Raw genomic sequence first — 25051 nt, forward strand, 5'->3', positions numbered from 1 at the left:
CGTTTGTGAGGAAGGGTCTGATACAGTGAGGTATAGGTAGAGAGTGTGTCTGTCTGTCTGTCTCTCTATCTCTCTGTCTGTCTATCTGTCTCTCTGTCTCTCTGTCTCTCTATCTCTCTGTCTGTCTATCTGTCTCTCTGTCTCTCTGTCTGTCTGTCTCTCTGTCTCTCTGTCTCTCTATCTCTCTGTCTGTCTATCTGTCTCTCTGTCTCTCTGTCTGTCTGTCTCTCTGTCTCTCTGTCTCTCTATCTCTCTGTCTATCTGTCTCTCTGTCTCTCTGTCTGTCTGTCTCTCTGTCTCTCTATCTCTCTGTCTGTCTGTCTCTCTATCTGTCTATCTGTCTGTCTCTCTGTCTCTCTGTCTCTCTATATCTCTGTCTGTCTGTCTCTCTATCTGTCTATCTGTCTGTCTCTCTGTCTCTCTATCTGTCTATCTGTCTGTCTCTCTGTCTGTCTCTCTGTCTGTCTGTCTCTCTGTCTGTCTCTCTGTCTGTCTCTCTGTCTGTCTGTCTCTGTCTATCTGTCTGTCTCTCTGTCTATCTATCTATCTATCTAAATATCAGTTTGTGTGTGTGTGTGTGTGTGTGCGTGTGTGTGTGTGTGTGTGTGTGTGTGTGTGTGTGTGTGCATCATCATGAATCAGATGAGTTGGTTTCTAGCCCGCTGTGTGCTGTCTGTTTTTCCAGCGCCGTCAGCTCCATTCCATTTGTATCGATTTGGGCTTGACGTCTCCTATTCCTCCCCCGATTCTGACGATGCCCCCTCGCTGTCCTTCCTTCTCCTTTTCTTTCTCAAAACTCAATTAACTGCCGCAGCCCGTCTTCGGTCTTCTTTTCAAGTCTATTTCCCTCTATGTGTGTGTGTGTGCACATGTGTGGATTGATGTATGTGTGTTTTATAGGTGTGATCGACTTCCTGGTGAGCCAGCATCCTGTGGCTCAGATCCTAAGAGATCATGTGATCTTCAAGATCGTCCCCATGCTAAATCCTGATGGAGTCTACCTGGGCAACTACAGGTACACAAATCTCTTTGTCGCCTTCAATTCACACATTACATTAAACCCTATGTGTGATTATATTCTCTTAACTCTATCTTTATGGAGCTTAATGAATTCATATAGCTCACATCAGTGTATTTGTTAGAAGATAGTATTTAGCTGTAGGGCTGTTCTCTCTGCCAGTATCCCTGTCCATCCTCTGTTTTTGACACCATTGCTGCAGCTCTGTGGGCATCCTCCTCCTCTTCTCTATTTCCCTCTCTTCTCTTTCCCTTCTTCATAATTGCCTTTTACTTAATAGGCTCTGCCCCAGGAATACTAATGCACACTTAGATAAGCATCAGCAGCCTGCTCCCAGTGTGTGTGTGTGTGTGTGTGTGTGTGTGTGTGTGTGTGTGTGTGTGTGTGTGTGTGTGTGTGTGTGTGTGTGTGTGTGTGTGTGTGTGTGTGTGTGTGTGTGTGTGTGTGTGTGTGTGTGTGTGTGTGTGTGTGTGTGTGTGTGTGTGTGTGTGTGTGTGTGTGTGTGTGTGTGTGTGTGTGTGCGCGCGCCATCTAGTGGTGGGGGCTTGTTGCTGCCTCCAGAAATATTTGCAGGGAATATTGGTGACTGCATGAAGGCTATTTTCATTAGCTTGCTTTCACATTAAATGGTGATGAGCAGTGTATTGACAGAAGGTGAGTAGTGATAGTCCTCACCTCACCAATCACACACGCTCGTGTATACACATGGCTGCATCCCTTTCTCACACATTAAGACACACGCACACACACATGCACAGACACACAAACTCACAGGCACACAGCGACCACGCAGCCTTCCCTGCAGGATACAGTGCAGGGACGACTGAAATGGATACAAGCAGAGCAAAGAATCAATATCAGTTAACCTGGGATGAGTATTTTGTTCATGCGGCTGGCTGCGCCACACAGTACCAGTAACTCCTGTACGATTACCAACGGCTTAAATGTTGAAGATGCACATGACAACAAATAAGTCAACCCAGTGAGCCTCTTTACATGCCAGCATTCTATTATGGCCGTATAGGTTGCCAGTAACACCTTAGAGTGGCAATCCACCTCTATATGCTACCTGTTTACATCAATACATTATATTCACCATTCCATATGTCAAAGAACACCAACAAGATCACAGTTGGAATTGTATTGTCTGTATTTCACAACTTAGTTTGCAATTCACTAAGCTGGCAGTGTAAGCCTGTTAAACTGGACCCACACTTAATGTTCATAGAGATCAGGAGGAATGAAAAGGATATTGTCAGGGGTAACATCAAAGTTAATATGAGGAAACACAAGTAGTAGAAAGTAGTCATGAAGAAAAAATCCCACCTTGACCTCATGGCAGCTTTATAATCTATCTGTTATATGTATTTTACTTAAAGGTGGCCTGTACATTTTTTTGTGAAGAAACAAAACTTTAAAATATACAGTCCCTCCATACAAATGCATTGTGTGTATTCTTTAAGCATAACAAAGGTGTTTTCCTATATCATGACAGAATGTAATGCGTCACAATGTATATATGCAAATGTCCTTTGTCTGACTATCACTCTACAATGTATCATGCATAAGTCTGTGATCTTCATACATCACTCTACAGTAAACTACCCAGTGTCTGAATGAGGCATGAATGATTTTGGATACGGGGATATTTACATTCACATGTGTGTTCTAGCTGTCATCTTCTTGCATTTGTTGGTGTATTTATTTGCTTATTACTGCCACTGTCCATTAATGAAATAGTGTAAAACTATTGGCACTTGGCAGGATATTTTTGCGTGCACAAGGTTCAAACAAAAGCCACTCATAAAAACATTGCTCCTCAGCGCTAGTAGTGGTCAGGTACCTTTAATCATTTGCAATTTATTCTATAAGGCGGACCACATTGTAGTGTTTTATTAAAGCTGTGTGCGCCTGTGTGAATATACAGGTGTTCTCTGATGGGTTTCGACCTGAATCGCCACTGGCAGGATCCCTCTCCATGGGCCCACCCCACACTGCACGCTGTCAAACAACTCATAGTGCAGATGAACCAAGACCCGGTGAGCGAGCAAGCGAGAACACACACACACACACACACACACACACAAACACATAAATGTCCTCCATACTGTGCTCAACATTCCTTCACCGTGGTAACGTCTGCTGGTCCCAAGAACAGTTTTCTGCCTCCCTGCTTGGTTCAGCATGTTCCTCCGATCCGCGCTCAGGGCTTTTGCACTGGGGAGCAGGGATAGGCAAGTCAGCACCTCTAGAATGTCAGCGTGGCTTTCCTGGCCGTTCAAAACATATTACTGAAGCAAGTCTATCCTTTCAGTCTCTGACTCTACTGTAACTTTTTTCCTTCTACAGTTTCAGTCTTTCAGCCAGAGCAATGTGTCAGAGGCAGGCCAGGGATTTTTTTCCTTTGTTCCTGATGTTAATTATAAGCAGAGCGGCAGGTTGGTGGGATTACTGAAGGTCAGTGTGTATCCTGGGAATACTCTGCCCTTTTGTACACTCCTCTAATCCTGATAAGAGAGGGAGCGGGCTGGGGAGGGATGCAGGGCAGGCCAGAGATGGGCTGGCATCGGGCAGATTAACCTTTTCCCCCGGTGCTGACACACTGATCGATAGACTCTGTCATGGCAGGGTGATCCACTCATGGCTGTCAGTCACACACGCTCACGCGCAAAAACACACACATACTCATCCTGAGCAAACAGACACACACACACATAGAAACGCTCACTCGTCACACAGCGAGAATACTGCAATGCACAGCAGGCATAGGTAGTTTTGTCTGTCAGATGCATACTATTACAATACATTATGACACTCATTACATAGAGGAGGGATTCCCAAGCTTAGGGTTTAGCCCCTCCCGAGGGTCGGACTCGGGGGATGAATCTAAGAGGTCACGAGAGGATTGCAGGGGTAGGAAAAATGATCATAATAATTTGCAAACTTTTAATCAATCTTTGCTCTTTTCTATTTTGAAAACTTTTTTTAAATTGCATTTTCAACAAAACAGAGGTATCCTTGACATTTAAATAAATAAACACAACAAACAGCATATAATCAAAACAGTAGTATCGGTATCCATAGTCCCGCCCACGGTGAGAACAAATGCCAAGGGAAGGACTGAATATCTGTGTTCTTTTCTTATAAAAACATTGTTTAATTTGACCTCTTCAAGCCTCTAATACATCTTCAAATTAAGTGCTAAAAGTTCATAAATAGACTTGCTTCATCCTAAAAGTCCACAAGCAACAATAGGTTGAAGACCACTGAGTCATTGTCTGTACACGACCATATATTCAGTCTGATACACATTGAATTAAAGGCAGTTTCTCTATCTGCTGCAGCCTAATAAAAGTGACTTAATTGCCTGCCACCACAGTGACTTTGGGTTTGTCTGGGTAAACGCAGCCTCCAGTCAACTCAGTATTGGGCCATATGTCTCCTAAGTCCACTCCTGCTGGTCAGATGCCTCCCATTCCTTCTCCTTCACAGTTGATAACCATCCCGCCAGCACTTGTAGCCCCCCTCACCCCCCTCAACCCCCTGATGATTGCCTTTAGTCTTGCAGAGTTAATTTGGAGGCTTGGACAACATCTCCTCTTCTGTCTCTCTCTCGCCACAGACAGTTAATCCCATCAGACACACTACTCATGTCTGGAGCTCCCAGATGCCAGTCTCAATGCCAACTCTCCAGCCAGGAGGCTGTGTGTTGCTGCCCTCCATTCATGCTCATCTCACACAGCGGGCATAGGGTCTAATGAGGCTACCAGGGTTGGAGGGCTCCGCTGGAGGACTCCATTAACAGCAGACCAGCTACAGTGGCCCATTTACTAACCGTTAACTCTGTGTGGTCATTTGTTTATAAACTAGGAGACTGAGAGGAAGATGGAATGGGAGGTCATTATCAATTTTTAGGAGATTTTAATGAGAGAAATTAGAGTAAGGGGATGTTGAATAAGGCCATACAAACACATGAACCAAACTCACTTGCCAAAGAGAGTGACCTATACTTTAGGATGTTGATGCATCTGAAATCTGATCCACAAGCTTGTTGATATAGGTTTATTAGCAGCCCTGTTTTGTAATTGTAATGTTGTACATGTTAATCTGTATGAGAGTAAACACTGTTTCTCCATTCACAACATATGGCAATAATTCTTCTCTTGCACAGAAATCTAAAAACAGATTGTCTTTTGTAGTTTTAGCTTTCATTTGTACGTTAAATGTGGTGATAGACGTGACACTGTAATTAGGTTTCAATGCTTCCGGTTTGTATGTATATGATATGTGATGAATTCAAGATGGATAGACTAGATATGTAAATGCTTACAGGCATCATAAGTGGGGTGTTTAGTCTTTGTCAGTAATCTTTAGGTATGTTCTTAACTTTAATAAATCCAACGCAGATTGTGATCGCAAATTTAATTCATTGTTGTGTGCCTTAATGTAGATAAATCTGTCCATTTATCTTTGTCAATCACCATGACTTCTTTACTGCTTTAGAGACCCACAGTTTTGTGCACAACACATCATAATTCAAAGTCATATTGCCCTCCGTTGCACAAAAGAGCCCATTTGGTTTGAAACCCCATCAACCATCCTTGTGACAGACACACTCGTCATTCCGAAGCGATTCTCCATCATTGTGAATTCAGCAGCCCTCTCTGGGAAAATGGCTTCCTTGTTCTGTTCTGGCAATGACTTCAATAACTGGCTGCGAGTTCCGAGACAAGTGCCGTTTAAATCAAAGCTTGTTGCAGGAGCAATCTAAGCGGTGCTGCTATTGATGGCTGGAAACCTTCTTTTTTTTTCGACAAATATTTGTCTATAAATTCAACAGTACTCAGAACATTTGCACTCACTTCAGTTTTTACAAACTCTGCCCTGAACAAGAAAGTGTCTTTTTTAAATCTCCATCAGCCGGCTCACTTGAAACGGTTTATAAATACATGAATTCAGAGTATAGTTACAGTTTGGCATCAGATACATACATGTGTCATTCGGTCTGCATACGGAGAGATTGGAAATGATGGCATATATTCCCCCTACAGAGGAAATTAAATCGAAACCTACAGGTGACTCGTGGGGTACACGAGGAGCACACTGAGGGGCTAAAGCAGCAGAAATGACACAAAAAGAAACTGTGATTCTTCAAAACACCTGCAGTGGTTCAAATGCATCCCTAACTTCACTTCGCTGCAATGCAAAAAGCATTTTGGTGTTCCTCTGCTATTCGCACATGTTCAAATAAGGCGATATGCATATATGTTTTCCTGCAAATGAGCCTCAATGCAAAAATAGTCAAATTTATAAAGATCAGTTACAATGAAATTCTTAGCATCTTCAGGGAGTTGGTGGTAACTGAAGTTTATTGATAAGGGGTGTCATCAGACTTTTGAAATTATTTAACCTTTTTTTCTCGTTAAGAAGCAGTCAATGAGCTTGTTGGTGAGTTCAACCAACAGGAATGTGGACAGTATGAGGACAGACGGACTAATGTATTGTTGGAGTTTGTCTTTTGGGGGGATTTGTTGATCATAAGAAATACATCGAATAGTGCCAGCTTCATCCTTTAAGTACTTTGTTTTAGTCCAAATTTTAACATTTGATGCAAATGGTTTATGTCACATGCTTATTCCAAATTGTCTGCCTGTGTTTCAAAGGCTTTGCAAAAAAAATAAAAAATGTCAATAGATTTTATTGACTCCTTATCACTGAGAATCAACCATAGACTGAATATAAAAAGTGGATGTAGTTACTGTGACATCACCCTTTGTTTGTAGACTGTGGTTTTGAAGCCTTGAGTTTGGCATTTTGTCTTTTTCTGCATTTTGAGTTTCGCCATCTTGTTATTTTGGACCAAGAAGTGAGGTTGGAGTTCATTCTAAGACATTTTAGGTGACCCAAATTAATGAACAATGACATTTCATGAACAGAAAACTCACTCCGAAAGGGTAAAAGTTCCAAGACCAAAATATGGAAGACTTAACCCTGTGGTAGCAAACCTGTCAATCACAAAGGTAGCCACGCCCTGAAGCATACACTGCTCTATTGTCTGTTTCACTCTAAATGGGACCATCATTAAGTAAATGAACATCCCACTGTATTGAGGAACTTTGAACTAGCAACTGAAACCATAAACTCTTGTTAACAGTGTTTACTGAAGTAATAAATCAAATGTGTTTGCAACCAGAGGAGTTCAGAGGCATTTCTGCATCGGCTTTACTTTTCAGACCCGGCGTTTGCCTCGTGTAATCAACACCCTCTCAGCTCTGTGAAGCTTTCCTTTGAATCCCGACGATTCTCAACGGCCTCTTGATATAAAATCATCATCTTGAGTTCTCACAAACTGTATACAAAAACCTCATTTCGCTTACGTTCATCACGGGACTCCACTGGGATACGCATGTTGTATTGTGTAGGCTTGTGTAACAGAGCAATGATTTGCTACCAAGTGAACCATAAGAACAGATGTTAAGAGGATAGTAAATCAAAGTTAGTTAGTGACTTTGTTTGTTTTTCCGCTTCCGATGGTCCACAATTGCTTAATGCAGCTTTAAATGCATCGTTCACATAACAAATACAATGTGAAATGTAAAATAAAAGTGTGATCAAGTACAGCCATTGTGTGAATGGCAACTAAATGTGTGCTCATAAATGGGCTAACTTCCTCTCCATCCATCTGAAGGCAAGCTTGCTCAAGCTGTTTAATAACATTCCATCATTTACCATCTGCAGCTGAACATTGGTCAGCGGGGAAAATGGCTGAAAGAGTCAGTGATGCAAGGAGCTATAATCTGTTCCCAAGCTTCCCTGTTGTTTGTTTTGAAAAGAGAGAAATGGAGATGGAAAAGAGACCAAAGAAACAAATGGACCCATCTCCTTCCGAAAGCATTGCTTTTTCCAGCTCATTTATCAAACGCGGGAGAAGAATCCTTTTTGATTGGCTGATTACCAGAAAGCATTCATCACGGGCCGACACATCCCCACCAATTTGACACTGCCATTTTGGATAATGTGTTCGGGATGACAAAAAGGTCATTGTCGGCTTGGCTTATTTTTGACCTTTTTTAATATTTGGAAATTAATTTCTGAAACAAATGTAATGGATCCGGTTCCAGCACCGAGATGAATTGTGCACCTGAAATCCACCTAAAGCCCTCTCCTCCCGTCTCATTCCTCTCTCTTTCATGTCCAACAGTCATTTGCATGTGCACTGTATGCGTGAGGCAGGATATCTCTGTGGGTGCTTTTGCTTCCCCTCACTGTCTGACTCCACGTGCGTTGTCCTCTGGTGTCAGCCGACCATTTGTGATCCATTTCTGATATTTACGGCCAATTTTACCCCCATCATCCCAGCAGCGCTTCAATCCCTCCACCGGCCCTCTTTTCACTCCCACTCCATTGGAAACACAATTGTCTGCTTTTCACAAGAAAGATACAGATGAAGCTCTCGCACGGCGGTAAATTGTATGCCGTTAAAAAAAAAAAAAAATCAATTTAGGTCACAAGCTTTTACCTCATCCTCATTTTTTACATAACAGTTCAAGCTATTTTTTTTCAATACCTCCCCTCTTGCTTCTCTTTGTGTTTTTCTCCTGCCGTCCAACAGATGCAGCAGCTTATACGGCACGAACGGGCCTGAAGCTCAGGGCTGCCTGCGCCCGTTCAGGCTGATTACAACTTAAGTCACCTCTGTGTTCATAAACAGACAAATACCGCCATCAATTTGGGAACCCGCTACAGAGGGGGGAGACAATGAGAGAGACGCAGACAGACGGAGGGAGAGTTTTGTGTCATTTACTCCCGTCGATGAAGCAGGTCATGCCATCTGCCATGTTCTGTCACTGATACATCATTAGAGGGTCACTGACCATGTGCCGGCGTATAAGTGATATGAATATTTGATGCTCACACAGTGTGACAAATTCACACATCGGTGGCTCCACGGGGAAAAGTACCTTGCTCAAGGGCACTTCATCCGTCATTGAGATGTTTCTCCTCTCGCTTTCACTGCCCAGGTTTAACTTGTTGACTTGAGGTTGGATCTGATTCCCCTCTCCAACCCCTTCCCAGTCATAGTTTGGCGGCCGTAACGAGCTGCCAAGCTTTTTGTTTCTCCACTTGTTGCAGCAGTGTGCATTTGGCTTCATTAAGATAGATACTCCATATATTTAGAGTGAGGATAGTGGCTTCGTTTTGAAGTGAACTGTGTGTGAATGTCAACATAACCGGCCCACTGTACTGGTGAGGATGCTAATCTATTGTGTGAAACATGCAGCTTGAGCCTCAGTTGTCCTAATATCATGTATGTAATCATAAAATGTATATTTATGACCAACTCGTGAAAGCGGCGTTGGCTAAATCATCTAGCTAGCTAGCAGATCAAATCCTGTGACTCCACCCCCAGGCTTTAAAGGCAATATGTCAGTATAATGTGCATTACATGGCGAGTAAGTTCAACTTTCTTCTCTCCAACAAGCAGCAGTTTCCCCTCTTCTCCAAAGGTATGCTGCTGACGCCAGGAGCTTTATTCAGGAGCTTGTAATCCTGCCTCAATCAGCTCCTTTTCCTTTCCATGTCAAGATAAGCCCGGCATTTACGGCCCTCACCGCACCCCGCTCTCATTAATATGCAGAAGATAAGTACTTGTCTGACAAAATTCATTCATTTGACCTTCTAGGATTTACACTAAACTGTTTGCGGCCGCTACAAGTTCACCACAAGTTGAGAGTTTCCGCAGCGAGAGGCTTTAGTTTCTCTCCGAGCGGTTTAATTTGGACAGCTCGCTCTCCCTCTCTCTCCCTCCCTCTCTCTCTCTCTCGCTCTCTCAAATTGTCTTCTGACTTTCATTCGGCAGTCTCTGTTTCTTAATTGTACCTAATTGCTTAATTACAATTTCAAATGAACAATTCTGGAGGTCAGAGCGGGTTGTTAATTGAAGCATCAATCACAGCGGTTGGGCCTTCAGAACCGTCTCAGTTTGATTGACAGTGCATTTACTGAATATTGTAGAAAGTCTGGACATGACATTGTGGGGGGGCTCGCTGGCTGATGCTTGTTACTGCTGCTCCTCTGCTGTCCTTCACATGAAGCAGTGAAGGAGAAACCTTCTGCGATAGAAGAACAGGGAACAAACAGGATGTGGCTTCATCCTTCACCTTCTTTCTGTGCATGTTCTCAAGATAAATATATATTTTATCAGGTGGCTTGGATGCCTTTTATGAATAAATGGATTGGCACACTGTATTTCATACATGATAAACTGCAGAGCCAAAAGTAGGTGGATGGGATGTCCATACTTTTTGTGTCAATAACCGGCATTTTTGGCTGCTATGCACTTTGGACACTTGCTGTTTTCATGCTTTGGCTATAGGCACCTAATTCTACCTCAGTGGACAATTCATCCTAGTATACAATGGTATTTTGGACCAGTGTTTAGATTGGTGTTATTAAACTTAGTGGCCAGAGTCTGGGGACAACCTGTACCTGTTTCAACATCGCAATGCCACCTTGCACAAAAGGGGAATAGGATGTTCAACAATCACATACTAGTGTCATTTATATCCATTTACTTTTGGCCTTGTAATGTTGATTATATGAGTTAAAAAAGTTAAATCTGAATTATAGATTTGCAGATCCGTTATTTGCTGGTAGTCAACCATTTGTACGCTTGTATTACCCTCATTTATAAGAAATCTGCCAATGTTGATCAGCATCCTTCAATCCAGCCACCTCTATCTCTTCCTCCTCCTCCTCCTCCTCCTCCTCCCAGCCTCCATGCCCTCCACAGGGGAGAGACCCAGGTGATTATAAGGCTGCTTTCCCTGGTCTAGACCCTGGCTGGTTGGTTGGAACTCCTTCCACCTTGCCTCCACTTCCTCATGGAGCTGGATCTACCACTCCCCCTACCTCCCTCCCTCCTTCCTTTCTCCATCTACCCTTCACCTCTTTCTTTTTCATGCCCTATCTAACTCTCCCTTTAATGTCTCTTTATGTATTTCTCCAACTGTCTACTGCTCAGTTGGCTGCATTTAGCTTTTTTCTCTCTCTCGCTCTCTTTTTGTTTTGCTGTTGTTTCTGCCTCCCTCACACCGTCCTCTCTCACCCCCTCCTCCTCCTCCTCCGCCTCCTCCACCTTCTCCTGCTGCTGTTCCTCTCCTCTGGGGCTCCATCCATCAGGTTGTCGGGGGCTGCTAGCGGCCGACTCCCAGCCACCATATTTCACCGCCAGCCAGCCAAGCAGCTGACAGCACAGCCACCGCCAGGAAATTGCTTTGGCTGTGAGCGGAATTTCAAACACAGGCACACTGCGTCGCCCGGGCCGCCCAAGCACCGCTTCCCTGTCTCTCTCTCCTTCTCTCTCTCTCTCTCTCTCTCTCTCTCGCTGTCTCTCCTGTCAATCTACTCCTTCGACACACATCTCTATGTCTCTCTATATCTCTCTCTGTCTTTCTCTCTTTTTTGCTCTCTCTCTCTCTTATGTACTTATTTCCTCTCTCTTTATGTCTCTATATGTTTTTTCTGTTTGCTCTTCCCTGCTGCCTCTCTCTCACACAGTCACAGACCGATATGCATAGTTTTCTCTCTTTGTCTTTTGTCCATCTTTGTTGATCCCTCTCTCTCCGCTCTCCCTCCACTTCATCTTCCAATATCGCTCCCTCTCCTTTTCCATCCTCTCATTCTTCGCTTCTCTCCTCTCCTCTTTACGACCCACGGGGAACAAGGTGTGGTGGTGAATGTGTAATGAGCACAGCAAGAGGGAGGGGGGGAGGAAGATAAAGAAAAGGAAGAGGAAGAAGGGGAAGGATGAAACCATGAGAATGGAGTGATAAGATAGAGAGACGAGGCAGATATGAGGGATGCCAGTTGGTGTTGCTCCCGAGTTAAGGGTCAGAAGGTGTGTGAGTGGGTGGTGGGTTGCTGCTGGTGAGGGGGCTCATATTTCTGGCTTTGTCACAACCCATTGAAGAGAGGAGGATTTGTAGCCAAGCGAGGTCATTTTAGCTTTAGCTTTACGGTTTAAGGTTTAAATACACCATCTTTTTTAGACAGTTAGGTATAAAGCTAGATTATAGATCAATCAATATCACATCCAAATACAAACAACATTAAAATATGTAGCAGCTCTGTGGTCTGATCTTAATTAACATGCAGGTCATTTTAACAGTTTTCTGTCGGATATTTATCCAACAACCTGAAGAAATTGTTTTCATTTCCATTGTTCTATGGTGGTGTGTGTAAAGTGGCATTTACACTGCTGTAGTGAGAGTGAAATCCATGCATAGAGTTGCTGAATATATGGCATAATTCAACACTATAATATTGTAAAGTATGTGCTATTATGCCATTTGTACTCTGTTATTTGTAAGTGCAAAGGGAATTAAAATGCTCTCCTGTTCCGTATAAGCCTGAAATGATACAAGACGTACACATCCGACTGCAACTCTGGAAAGCTCCTGTCAATCGAAATGAGATTTTCCAAGGTCCTCAATTTGGTTGAATTATTTCTAGCTATCTGCAATTCCGCTGTTTCTTATGTTTGTTGTATTGAGGAGTAACAATGTCAGATTCATCCAACTGAGACCTCTATAAGAACAGAATACATAAAAAGGGTGCTTCACTCATGCAGGACGGTGGTAGTCCTGCTTCTAGACATGTCAGAGTTATTGTTGAAGTTGGAGTGTGTGTGTGTGTGTGTATATCTTTGTGTGTGTGCGTGAGTAAACAAAGTTGAAAGAAGCAGATCTTATCGAATCCATTTTACACCCTATATGTTTAAGTGAAAATACATTACACATTCAATATTAAGTCATGATTAACCTGATGAATAAGTATAGAGCATGTGATCTCATGACAGAGCGTGTGTGTGTGTGTGTGTGTGTGTGTGTGTGTGTGTGTGTGTGTGTGTGTGTGTGTGTGTGTGTGTGTGTGTGCGTGTGTGTGTGTGTGTGTGTTACCACCGTATTCATCTCTGCTGACTGTCATGCTCTGTAGGCGTGCCCTTCATAAGGACAGTCTGAGTGAAGTTATGTGTGGGTGGATGGCTCCTTTCAGGTAGTAAACACACTGTCAGTCGGTACTGTCTGGAGGGCATGTCGGAAATCCTCTCCCAGCATAGTTTCCCCACAGTAAAGAAAGGCTATAATCCCAGTGGACACACTGGTGTGGACTGTAAGCTGTCATCAGAAAGAGATCCCATGTTTCCCACTAACATGCTGTGTTTTCTTGTCTTCTGCATTTCTCTGTCCCTCTGTTCTCTCCGCTCTGTCTGTTCCCTCTTCCATCAGAGAGTTAGTTTGGAGTTCTACATTGATGTCCACGCCCACTCCACCATGCTGAATGGCTTCATGTACGGCAATGTGTTTGAGGACGAGGAGCGCGTCCAGAGACAGGCTGTTTTTCCCAGACTGTTGTGCCAAAATGCACCAGACTTCTCCTTTGTAAGTCACGCAAACAAATACACACAAACACACCGGATATGCAGGCTCCCGGGTAGACTTTCACCCAGCGTCAATCCCGGGGCTAGCTTTGAAAAAGAACATGAACTTGTCTTATCTCGTCAACATGCTAAATGACATGTAATGTAATGTAATCTCGTCAACTTCTGGTGAGGCGGTTGTTCAGCGAGCCATTTTGTTGCCAACTGGTGCACTCTTAGTGTTAGACCGTTGAACCTCCCAGGTGTAAATGTGTGTAACTGCATGGATTAGAGGCAACGTGTTGATAAAAAATAACAAAAAAGGTGAGTACAAAAAATATATACATCGAATTAGCACGTGGGAGTGTAAACATACACGCATAAACACAGAAAGTGTTACATCATGTGAGAGGATATGTGTGCAGATGAGAGGAGCGCATCCCAGCCGCGCACAAAGATTCTCACCTTGACCACTTAAGAGAGTCATGGAAATACTAAAGCGCACACACGAAGATTTGAGCTGCAGAATATATTTTTTAAAAGGTATACATTATTTAAAAGCATACAGTAACGTTTCAGGAATAGGTAAGTATGCAAAATGTCGGTGTGCCCAAACAGCAGCAAGGAGCAAAGATATTAATGGAAATGATGTATGAGGATCCACACTACCCCCCTCAAAATAAGGTATGAAGTAAGAGATCTTAGAATATTTAAAAAATGCCCTTGAAATAACATACATAACATGAATGTTACTTGGAGTTGTATGTAAAGCAATCCTTCTGTATACCGAACAGTTTTCCTTGACCATGTTACCATTATAAAGAATGTGCATGTATTCTGTATGTGTGTGCAGAATAGAAATAGCAAACGCAGTGAAGACTATGACGAAGAACAGGTCTGCACTGTGAAAGTAGGCCAGGATATCGTGTGTGAGCAGTGCAGGTGTGAGGTGTGTGAAACTGGGTTTATTTGGAAAGGACTGTGAAGACCGAGGCCAGTGAGGAGGGGAAAACCAGGGAGGAAATGAATGGAAGGAGAGAAGCAGAGAACAGAAGAGGGAGGAAGAAAAAACACACCCATTCACTGACTGTGATGCTCCTCCACATAGCCACACATGCATAGCCTCATAAAACAGTTTCACACAGGTACATTATCCACGAAACCGTTTCCTCTCAGCCCGGTGTCACTTGTCACTGACCTTCGTTTTCTCAGTGACGGTGACATTTCATAGCAGAGCCACTTACACAGATCATAAAGAATGACCTTTATTGCCCATTGACACCCAGTGCCCACCCGGATACAGAGGAAAGCCAGAGAGGCGGATGTTCACCCACACATGCATGGAAATGTCACTTATTGTGAGTGTCTAAACGGTATGCAGTAACGAAGGAAGAGTAAAACGCTATTTCAGGAGAATCTCTCTCTCTCTCACTCTCACTCACTCTCCTTCTCTGTATTGCTTGTGTGACAGCTGGCCCAGGGGTCATCTCCCCTCACTGTGCTTTTGTCCCTCTGCCCATTCAGCACGACCTAAAGCCCAGTGCAGCAGCAGCAGCAGCACAACACAATCATGGCAAACTCCCACTGGTGGCCGCCAAGTCTGCATTTCAGCAAGGCAACTCTCACTGCAGCAGAGCGGAGTGGAGTGACAGTGAATGGAAACTTTTCCACACTCTTCCCAAGACAGCATCATATAGTATCGAGCTGACACGAGCCGAAACCCAAAATAGACTGGACTCGCCTTCCCCCGCTCTCGCCATTTACAGCTTTTGTAATGGCTTTGTATGAAGTCAGTCTGTTCAAATGAGCCACTGTACCCTTCATAATCCGTCCCGGATTCTGCAGAGGCAATGCAAGCTACTGAGAAAGGAATAATGATGGGCGTTTATGCATTTTCACTGTCCGCCAATATTGACTGTTTTGTTTTTTAATTTATCGCCACAGAAATGAAGCCAAATTACAATGAAAGTCAAATATGTATTTCGTAAATGGTTTCATTGCACATAATAATGGATGGATTTATTTTTGTGAATACAATAAGAGGTTTGTTTTAATCGATCTCGTCAAAGGCTGGTTCTCTGACCGACTCAACATGCTGCAGTATTTCCCATTCTGTTGGTAATAATAGTGACTCACTTTAGACTTTACTCAATTAGACCTACAATACTGTACGTGTGCTAAAGGATGCTCCATACTACAAATGGTCTTTGATGGGCTTCAACAAAACGTGTTCCGTGTAACAAGACCCCTCTCCTCATCTCTTTTTGAGCCTTCCTCATTTCCCCATAACCATGATCTTGCTGTTTTTGAGCGGAGGGGTATTCATTTGGATAGGCACACAGCTAGATGCCACCAATTCCTTCACACTGTCCCTTTAATAAGTTTAGTAGCTTCTCCCGACTGAAGTTTTACAACACACAACTCTTAAACCTTCAATCACAGATTGTTGATGTGGTAAACATTCACAGATTTGCCCGACACAATAATCGCCGTGTGATTATATTGACGTTGGCAGTAACAGACCCATTTCCACTGACATTTACAACTGTGAAAGGTTGGCTTTTTTTAGTACACTGATGTGTAAACTGGGACACAACAGGACAAAAGCAATATGCTCTCACTGAATGTGGTTTTACTTCTCTTTTACTGTTAGAAAGAATGTGACGTTCAGGTTCTCAAGGAGTTCCAACTGGGAAACACAAGTACCTTTTGAAGCTCACAACAATGTCCATAGAGGTACTCAGGATCCATCGAGGTACTTAAGGTTACATGTCAAAGTTGGGGCTAATTATCTCCGTCGGGAAATTCTCAAGACTCTGCTTTAACAGGAAAGATGCGACACAAAGACTTAAATGCAAATCCTCTCACTGAAGTGGAATGTTTTAACCACAACACAATGTCTCAGTTCTTTTTGTTTTATTTGTGCATCCCTCTAGTCCAACACGTCCTTTAACCGGGACATGGTGAAGGCCGGGACCGGGAGACGGTTCCTCGGTGGTCTCCTTGATGACACGTCCTACTGCTACACTCTGGAGGTGTCCTTCTACAGCTACATGGCGGCTGGCAGCACCGCTCCTGTGCCGTACACTGAGGAGACATGTATCCTTCAACATATGTGATCTGTTCGCGTATACATGCACCTGCATGTGTGTGAGTGTGTGAGTGTGTGTCAAGAGAGGGAAAGATCAGAAAGAGCTGCGTTAATGTTTGAATATGTGTCATTCTTGATTTGACCTCTCTCCTTGTTTCACACACACATCATCTATACACACATATGGATCAGTGATGAGCAGGTCCGTCTTTCAATCGGAGGGTCGGCGGTTCGATCCCCGGCTGTGCCAGCCCTAGTCGATGTGTCCTTGAGCAAGACACTTAACCCTGAATTGCTTCCCGTAGCTGTGTCCACGCTGTATGATTGTAAGTCGCTTTGGATAAAAGCGTCATTATCCTCATGTTTGAATCCCCGGTGGTGACTTGTGTGCGTGTCACGTGTACGCTTAAGAACACCATGTTGCTCTTTTGTTGCGTCTTGTTGCGACAGATGTGCAGCGACAGAATAGGGATGTGATTGTCGCGTCTATTGATTCCACTTACAAAGGAGAGAAGAGAAAGGGGCTTGTGTTAGAATGCAGAATGCTGTGTGTGAGAGTGTGTGTGTGTGTGTGTGTGTGTGTGTGTGTGTGCGCAGTCGAGCCTTTGATTTGCGTCAAACAATGAAACAAACATGATTCCTGTCGACTACAATCATGCACACACATGGCGCCCACACATTACATTCGCCGCGGGAACCGAAGGTCACAGGTGCGTTAATGGAGCCAGATGGGAGGAAGTTTTCCCTCAGCTGACCTTCCCGGGGCTGAAGAGCTCCTGAGAGCTGGCCGATGGTGGTCTGATCTTACCGATAGAGTGAGTGAGAAGAGAGAGAAAGAGAGATTTAGAGGGAGCGATAAGGACCCGATGAAAAGTCTGCGCTGCCCTCCACACATTCTGCAGGTGGAGCAGAGGGTGGATGTAGACGTAGCCCTAGTGCCCTCTAGTGCTAAAAGCTGGCACATTCTGACTCAATATACAGTGTGTCTATAATTCACACCCACATTAAAAGTTCAAAACACTCAGGTCAAATGTTTGTATTGATAGTGAATGTGTGCGTTTTCCACACCCGCTCAGCCCTCAAGTGCGTCTCGTACACACATCTCTACTCCTTGCATCCCGATGCCCAACACAGTGTGTACACAGGGTAGCACCACAACCACAGGCAAACAGTTCGGCGTACGTTTAGAAGACATATGTCTGGCAGTTGTGATAAACAAATTCCACGGTGTTTTTATTTGAGTTGGTGGCACTGGTTCAGAGCCGGGTAATACATAACACATGGGGAGCCAAGTCTCCGCCTCTCTGTGTGTGTGTGTGAGGACAGAGGGGACATTTCATCTGAAGGTCACATTGGAAGAAATCTCAGCCCTTGGGGGAGGACTTGCTTGATCTTTTTTTGTTTTCCAGGTGTGTGTGTGTGTGTGTGTGTTTGACTGTGAGAAGGGGATGTGTACAAGGAGGAGGGGCTCCACAGGGTGGGTAGGCAGCACAGGGACCTGGTGTAGAGTGGAGATTGGGGTCAGACAGGTTGAAGGAACCGACCATGTCGCTTTACACGCCCCAGCAGTCGGCTCGATGAAGCGTGCAAATCATCAACAGAGACCTTTAGCATCTCACCGCTCCCCCTCCACCTTTCTCACCTGATGCACACACACACAAACAGGCACACACACACACACACGGTCCTTTAAACTAATACATGACAAATGAGTAATAACCTCGGCCCTAACTCTTACCACCTTCAAAACATGCCGCCCTTACCCTTTAATCTCCCCCGACTCTCCTTCTCCACTGCGGTGACTTGTCGCCACCACAATTGAAATCTTAACCTTTCTCTCAGCGAAGAATTTTTTTCACAGTTTGAAATTGCTCGGGGAAAAAGAGGTGTAATGCCCAGTGTGTCTTTTATTTGCTTACCGGTCTCTATTTTCATGCCCTCTTGTCTCCTTGTCCTTTCCTCTCGACTTGTCACCCAGAGCATAACAGCTCGTTATGCCATTTAGTCAAGCTGAGAATCGTATTCTCTGAGACAGCAGGGACCACCTCCATCATGTGTCTGTCTCCTCTTTGTCCTCTAATCATTGTGTGTGTGTACCTACCTTAATATATTTTATTTTGTTTTTATGCTTACGTACTGCACTTAAAGTTTGAGTCTCACTGACAGCCCCATGTCCCAGAGCTATAATTAAACATTTCAGCATGTTATTTGTCTCCACGTTTTTCTATTTTCTTAGACCAGCTTCTTTTTGTGATGGACCTTCCAGTTCAGACTGGTAAGTGGTTTACGGTTGAGAGAATCTGGGAGCTCGCTCAAAACTCAGCTTGACGCTTTCTGTTGTATGAGATCAGTGTGTGAGCTTTGGGGGCTCACTTACCTTGTAGGTGTGTGTGGTTGTTTTTCTTTCTTTTTGTATTGTGGAGAGAAAGTATTCTCTGTGACTTTGAAGAATTATTCAAAAACATTAAAAAGCCATTATGCCTTCACGGAAAGATTTTGCACTTGCTATTCCGGTGCTGGGTTGCGTGGTTGTTTTTTTATTCATAGCACAGACGTGCATATTTTTTCAGATTTTAAACGTTATTTCTCTCTCTTGTTGGATTCCTGCATATTTTCTTGTTTTCTTTCAGTAAACCACATGCAGAGACTTCTGACTTGCTGGTCTTCTTGTTGAGGAAGTTCACTCAAATAATTCATATCTCTTGTCAAGAGCGTCAACGTTGTTGTCGGTGTTGTTTAAGATATACACACTTGCAGCCATCATTTTCTATATGTGTGTCCGGTCTGTTTGACGTGCACTAGCCGTTACAGTGGGACTCCATGAACACCAGAATAGCCAGTGGAACATAGCATGCATCGGTGAACCTGAAACTCAATGGACAGAGTGTGAGAAGTATGCAAATGATATGGCTTTGAGGTAAATCTGCTTCACTACCACACATCATACACATCATATCACACAGACGCATGCACACATGGATAGGTACACACGAGCAGGCGCAGACACAGTCACATTTAAAAACACAGTTGATTTCACAAATAGTGTTGCTCCAGTCTGCTCAGATGAACAGGTGTCCTCACAAAGATATGCACACCTCCGCTTGTGTTTAGGTCGTCGTTCCAAATGTGGATAAAGTTGATGTTCACGGAGTCATTTTGTGAAGAGAATGTAAGTGTGCTCACAGCTCAGAGCTTTTGCTGTCGACGCCTTTCACAGTCGCATGACTGAAAGGAGTTGAAGTGGCAGTTGAAATGGAAATGAAAAGTCTAACTTTGACTCTCCGAGATGACATGAACTCTTCGAGTGTGATTGAGCTGAAGTGTGAACACTGAGAATAGATGAACCCACCAGTTAACCCATGAGAGGCTAAAGCAGTGGAATAGTCGGTTGAAGTGACTGTTGATGAGTAATAGCTGATGTGATTGCGACATTATAAAAGTGATACCTTCAGGATAATGACAATAATAAGGGGGAACACAAAGAGAAGCTTCAAGTCATTAATCACAGGTACCACAACAAGACAGGTGTGTATAACGGTGTGTACGTTTTCTTTGTATTCCTTGTAGGCTACTTACATACACAAATTGCCTTTCCTAAACAACAAATGAGTGCAACTCTTGTAAAGAAACATAGTAGGCTAATTGGAATATAAAAATAGTTTCCGTCTTCTGTTTCCAGAGCAGCGCACTGTAGATCAGAGGAGGCTCTATTCCTGCAAGTGCACACTTTAAGAAAACAGAAGCCGTTCTTGCACGTATTTCGTTTTATGACTCATGTGTCAGAGCTCGGCAGTGACAGTTCCTCTTGTCAGGGATTAAAATCAACCCTCGTGTGTCCCTCTGGGCGAAAGGACACGAGGCCTTGCAGACTGCTGAATCGCTATCGGGGACAAAAGCGTCCCTTTCTGTATTGCTGTTGTTGACTGGGCTCTTAATTAGCATTGATAATGAGTTCTCTACGTGTCAGCGCAGTGACAGGACCTGTCAGTGGATCGTATTGATGGCTCGAAACGTCCCCTGCTTGTCTGCTCGTTAACTCCCGTCCGATCTGGACAGCATTCTCCGCGCGTCGGGTCCATTTTACCACTGGGGGCCTCGTTGTCTGATCGTCACCTTGTCCGTCTGTCCTACAGGACCGGGCACCGGGGACGTAGCGGTGAAAGCCGCTAAATGGCGTGCCGACAGTAAACAGCTGCAGTAAACAAGTCATGTCCCAATCGCCTTCGTCTCACGTATCTCATCAGCGCCTAAGCTGGCGTGCCCTTGAGCCACGACAATGACCTGCTATTGATTTGACAAGACAGTTATGTGTAGCGTGATGTTAAAGAATACACCTCGCACACAGCCAGGCAAGATGCTGACAGTCCGCCTCTTTGACCTCTCTGGAGCTGGATAATGAGCCCACACTGATAATGATAATGTTGATTTAAGTAAAAACACTATTCTGAGTTTTAGTATATGTGTTGATTCAGAAGAGGCTGCGTCGGTCTGGATTAAAGCAGCTGCAGTTTTTGTGAATATTTTCTCGATCACCCACCTCTGAGCTAAGCTCCAGCCCACCAGCTGTTTCCTGGCTCTCGCACACATCACTTCCTGCTGCAGCGGCAGCCGCCTCGTTCCAAACCCGACGGTTTCCCCCGGCAACGGGCCAGACAGCACTCGGAGCATCCTTCGTGACTCCGACCACGCGCCGCCACGCGTATGAAGTTCTCCTTCAGAAGCTGACCGTCCATCACGAAACCTCCTGCAGTAGACGGCGAGTCGTGACAAGCCAAGCTGAGAGGCCATCTGCGCACTGTGGGGTCCGGGAGATATTTCTGTCGCTGAGCGTGCAGAGAGCCAAAGCCAAAGAGCTCGGGACTGGCACTGAGCTCTGCTGATGGAAGAGAACGGAGGAAAACACCCACAAACTTTCCTGCGGTCAGAAGGAAGGTGTCAAGGATACAAGGGGAGTTTGTTTGCTAATTAGTGACACACACAGTGTGTGTTTATGCCCTTGAAGATTTGGTTTGTGATTCATTTGTGAGTGAATCAGCTCTTAACAACTACAGCAGATTATTAACAACTTACATCTAGATGTATTATTGTCCACTATGCCAGCAGCTGTTGAGATAGGAATGTGTCTTGTATGACAGTCGGTCAGTTGGACCACTACTTTGCTCCAGACTGAAATATCTCAGCGATTGAAAGATTGATCGCCATGAAATGTTGTGCAGACATTCAGAGTTCCCAATGAATGAGTCTTATGCTCCCCCGACTTTTCCTCTAGCACCACCAGCAGGTCAACGTTGTTCCTTATGCTGTCACATTTCCATATCTACTGGGGGAAATGCCGTGACATCTGCGACACACATTCATGTCCCCCTCAAAAAGAACTATTATAACTTTGTTGATCACCTAACTTTCCATCTAGAGCCATCATCAGGTAAAAAAAAAATTATATGTTAAAAACATTGGCGACATGGAGAAAGACATTCCCAACAGCCGCCGCTGCACTTTGTGCCTATTGATAATTAGCGATCATGGTAATATAATAATAAAAAGATGGAGACCGTGGTCAACATTATACCTGCTAAACATCAGCACGTGAGCATTGTTTTTGTGAGATAGCTGGCTGCTTCCATCAAAGCTCAAGGCACAGCTGTCCTGCTAGCGTGGCTCCCAGTGTTATGCATTCAAATTAGCATAAAAGTGAGGTTCAGAGGAACATAACCCATTAGCTATTCTGACCAGCAACTGTATCATCTCCTGGTGAACCTTGTGTTAACCAATCAAGTAAAGCAATAATTATGGTAAGAGGTAGTTCTGTCCTGCCAATAACAGAGGTCATTTTCAGTTAAACTGAGATTATCTAGCACTAGAAATCTGAGTAAGTAACATGACTTAAACTGAGAATTGACTGAAAAAAATTAAATGGCTTTGCTTCATACCATGCCATAGAGCAGGTCCAGAGCTCTCAGGCGGATGGACTCGTCCTTGTCATCCAGACACTGGAGGATGAGGTCTTTATGAGACTGCACTGACTTGGGGTGGGTCTTTAGGATCTTTGACATGGCCAGCAGGCCCAGGTACTTCACTGCAAAGACAAACATGGGATCAGCGTATTTCAAAACAGATTTACAGCACCCTTAGCTCACTGGACCCTATCAAACACAAATATGTTCTTGTATCAGCTGACATTATTCTCTACATTAAAGTGACAGTCTTGAAGATTTTCATTTAAATAAATGTTTTAATGACCATCGCAGAATGAGGGAAAACAATGGCCTATGAGATGAAGTGCGAGAGGCTGCACACCTCAAAGTTCTTCGTGAGGGAACCAACTACTTTCACTTTCGTGCAGCAAAATAAATATCAGATTGCAAAAGAGGTTTTTTTTTTTAAATGGACAATTATTGCCCAACTTCTTTATTAAAAACAGACAAGTTTATTTGACTGCCCCCCTTTATTCTGGGACCTGAAGTAATAAACCACATCTGATGTTACAACCAGTAAATACAGTGTCACCAAATCACCCAGGACCATATCTTGAGGATTGCCACTTTAACAATTAAGTATGTTGTTACATTTTCTTAATCAATTTACTATCATTTATACACATGACTAACCTTACTGGACTGTAACTGCAGTGAGAGAACCAATACAATACCTGGTGGTAGAATATTTTTTTTCTCGGAAATCCTTCGTTTCCAAAGGACAGAGTTATTTGGAAATTGGACTGTAGTTTCATCTCAGCCTAATCAGTATCATCAGCTAGCTGTTATGAGACAGCCTGTGCGGTCCACACACACACACACACGCTCACAGCAAGTCTGGCCTGATGCAGGACGCACAGACAAACAGCCAGATGGGGTGTAAATATAGACTGGAGTCGTGTGGAGAGCATTGCCATCCGCCTGCCGGGTGAAGAATGAAGTCCTGTGCAGACGCTCGAACATACGCAAAACACACCTTCAAAGGCCAAGGTGGCAGACTTCACAGAGGGCTCGCTTGCATATTTACGGGCCTTACTTACCAGGTATACCCTTGTGTATGTGTTTGTTTGTGTGTGTGTTTGTGTGAGTGTGAGTGTGTGTGTTTGTATGTTGAGGTATGAAAAACTACAAAGCTAAAGTGCATGTCCAGACAGCCCATTCAAACCGAGGATGGATTGTTAACAATTTAACACGCTTTGAACAATAGATTTCCATCTTTATAGCAACCACGATTTATGCCCGGGTCATTCTTTTATCATTACGAGAAATTGGAAAATACAAAATAAAAATGACAGAATTTCCATCTTCTTCTTTTTTTCTCATTTTTTTTTTTTTTACGCGAGTTGTTTCAATCACACGTCTGTGACGGATAAATAGTCCAGCAAATGACAGGACGTATTTGAGTATCAACAAGGTAATGACGGGGGGAAGTGACCGATTATGTCATTGTGTTGCTCCATCATGCTCCAGCCCAGTGAAGAATGGAGTGAGTACCTCGAAAGAGGGAAAAACGTTTATGTTATTGTTTGTTTTGCGTGGGGATCCGTATGAACGGTATGAATGAGCATGCTGAATAAATGGAGGATGATGGTAAAAGGGTCAATGGACGTACAGTGGGTACGGAAGGTATTCAGACCCCTTTACATTTTTCACTCTTTGTTTCATTGCAGCCATTTGCTAAAATCACAAATTCATTTTATTATTATTACCAATTTATTTCTCATGAATAAAAGCACCCCATCTTGACAGAAATGTAGAAATGTTTGCATATTTATTAAAAAAGAAAAACTGAAATATTACATAGTCATAAGTATTCAGACCCTTATCAATACTTAGTAACTCAATACTGAGCAAAGGGTCTGAATATTTATAACCATGTAATATTTCTGTTTTTATTTTTTGATAAATTTGCAAAAATGTCTACATTTCTGTTTTTTTCTGTCAAAATGGGGTGCTGAGTGTACATTAATGAGAAATAAAATGAACTTTTTTGGATTTTACCAAATGACTGCAATGAAACAAAGAGTGAAAAAAAAAAAATGTAAAGTCTGAATACTTTCCAGACCCACTGTATGTCTAAAACGGTGCATCGGTAGATCGGCAGCTGATATTGATGTTTTTCCCAGTGGCGAGATGGAATTTACTTCTGTTAGCAACATTGTTCTTATTCATCTCTATTGACTTTATCCTCACTCTTGGTGATTGGAAACATTGTTGGCCTTCCGTGGTTCTCTACTTCTTCATTATCTGAACCTGATTGTCATCATTACTTTCTCTGCTAGCCTAATGATCACAGGCTTAGCAACAGCACTCATGGACGCTCAGCTGTTTTATTAAAGCAGTGAAGTTATTGATATTGTCCCTAATGTGGTGAGGGACAATTGGGCAGGGAGATGATGTATGCGCTCACCTCTGAATTTAAATAAGGCCTCAGTGTATAAGTAATTGCTTTTGTGTGATTCATGCCAGCATCATGCATTTGGCTGACGCGAGTGAAATGCATTTGATTTACCCTCAATTAATTCAGGCCGCAATGTGTTGTACCT

The 25051-nt window shown here is 43.5% G+C and overlaps 1 protein-coding gene across 2 annotated transcripts in view; it reads left to right on the forward strand.

The window, feature by feature from the left end:
- Positions 1-25051, forward strand: part of agbl4 (AGBL carboxypeptidase 4) — a 267416-nt gene that overhangs the window by 240598 nt on the left and 1767 nt on the right. For both annotated transcript variants that reach the window (XM_056414156.1, XM_056414157.1), the window contains 4 exons: positions 901-1015; positions 2946-3057; positions 13309-13461; positions 16376-16538. In XM_056414156.1, the coding sequence (XP_056270131.1) occupies positions 901-1015; positions 2946-3057; positions 13309-13461; positions 16376-16538 (543 nt within the window). The remainder of the gene's footprint in view (positions 1-900; positions 1016-2945; positions 3058-13308; positions 13462-16375; positions 16539-25051) is intronic.

Source organism: Pseudoliparis swirei, chromosome 5 (genome assembly GCF_029220125.1).
Source record: "Pseudoliparis swirei isolate HS2019 ecotype Mariana Trench chromosome 5, NWPU_hadal_v1, whole genome shotgun sequence".
NCBI classification, from domain to species: domain Eukaryota; kingdom Metazoa; phylum Chordata; class Actinopteri; order Perciformes; family Liparidae; genus Pseudoliparis; species Pseudoliparis swirei.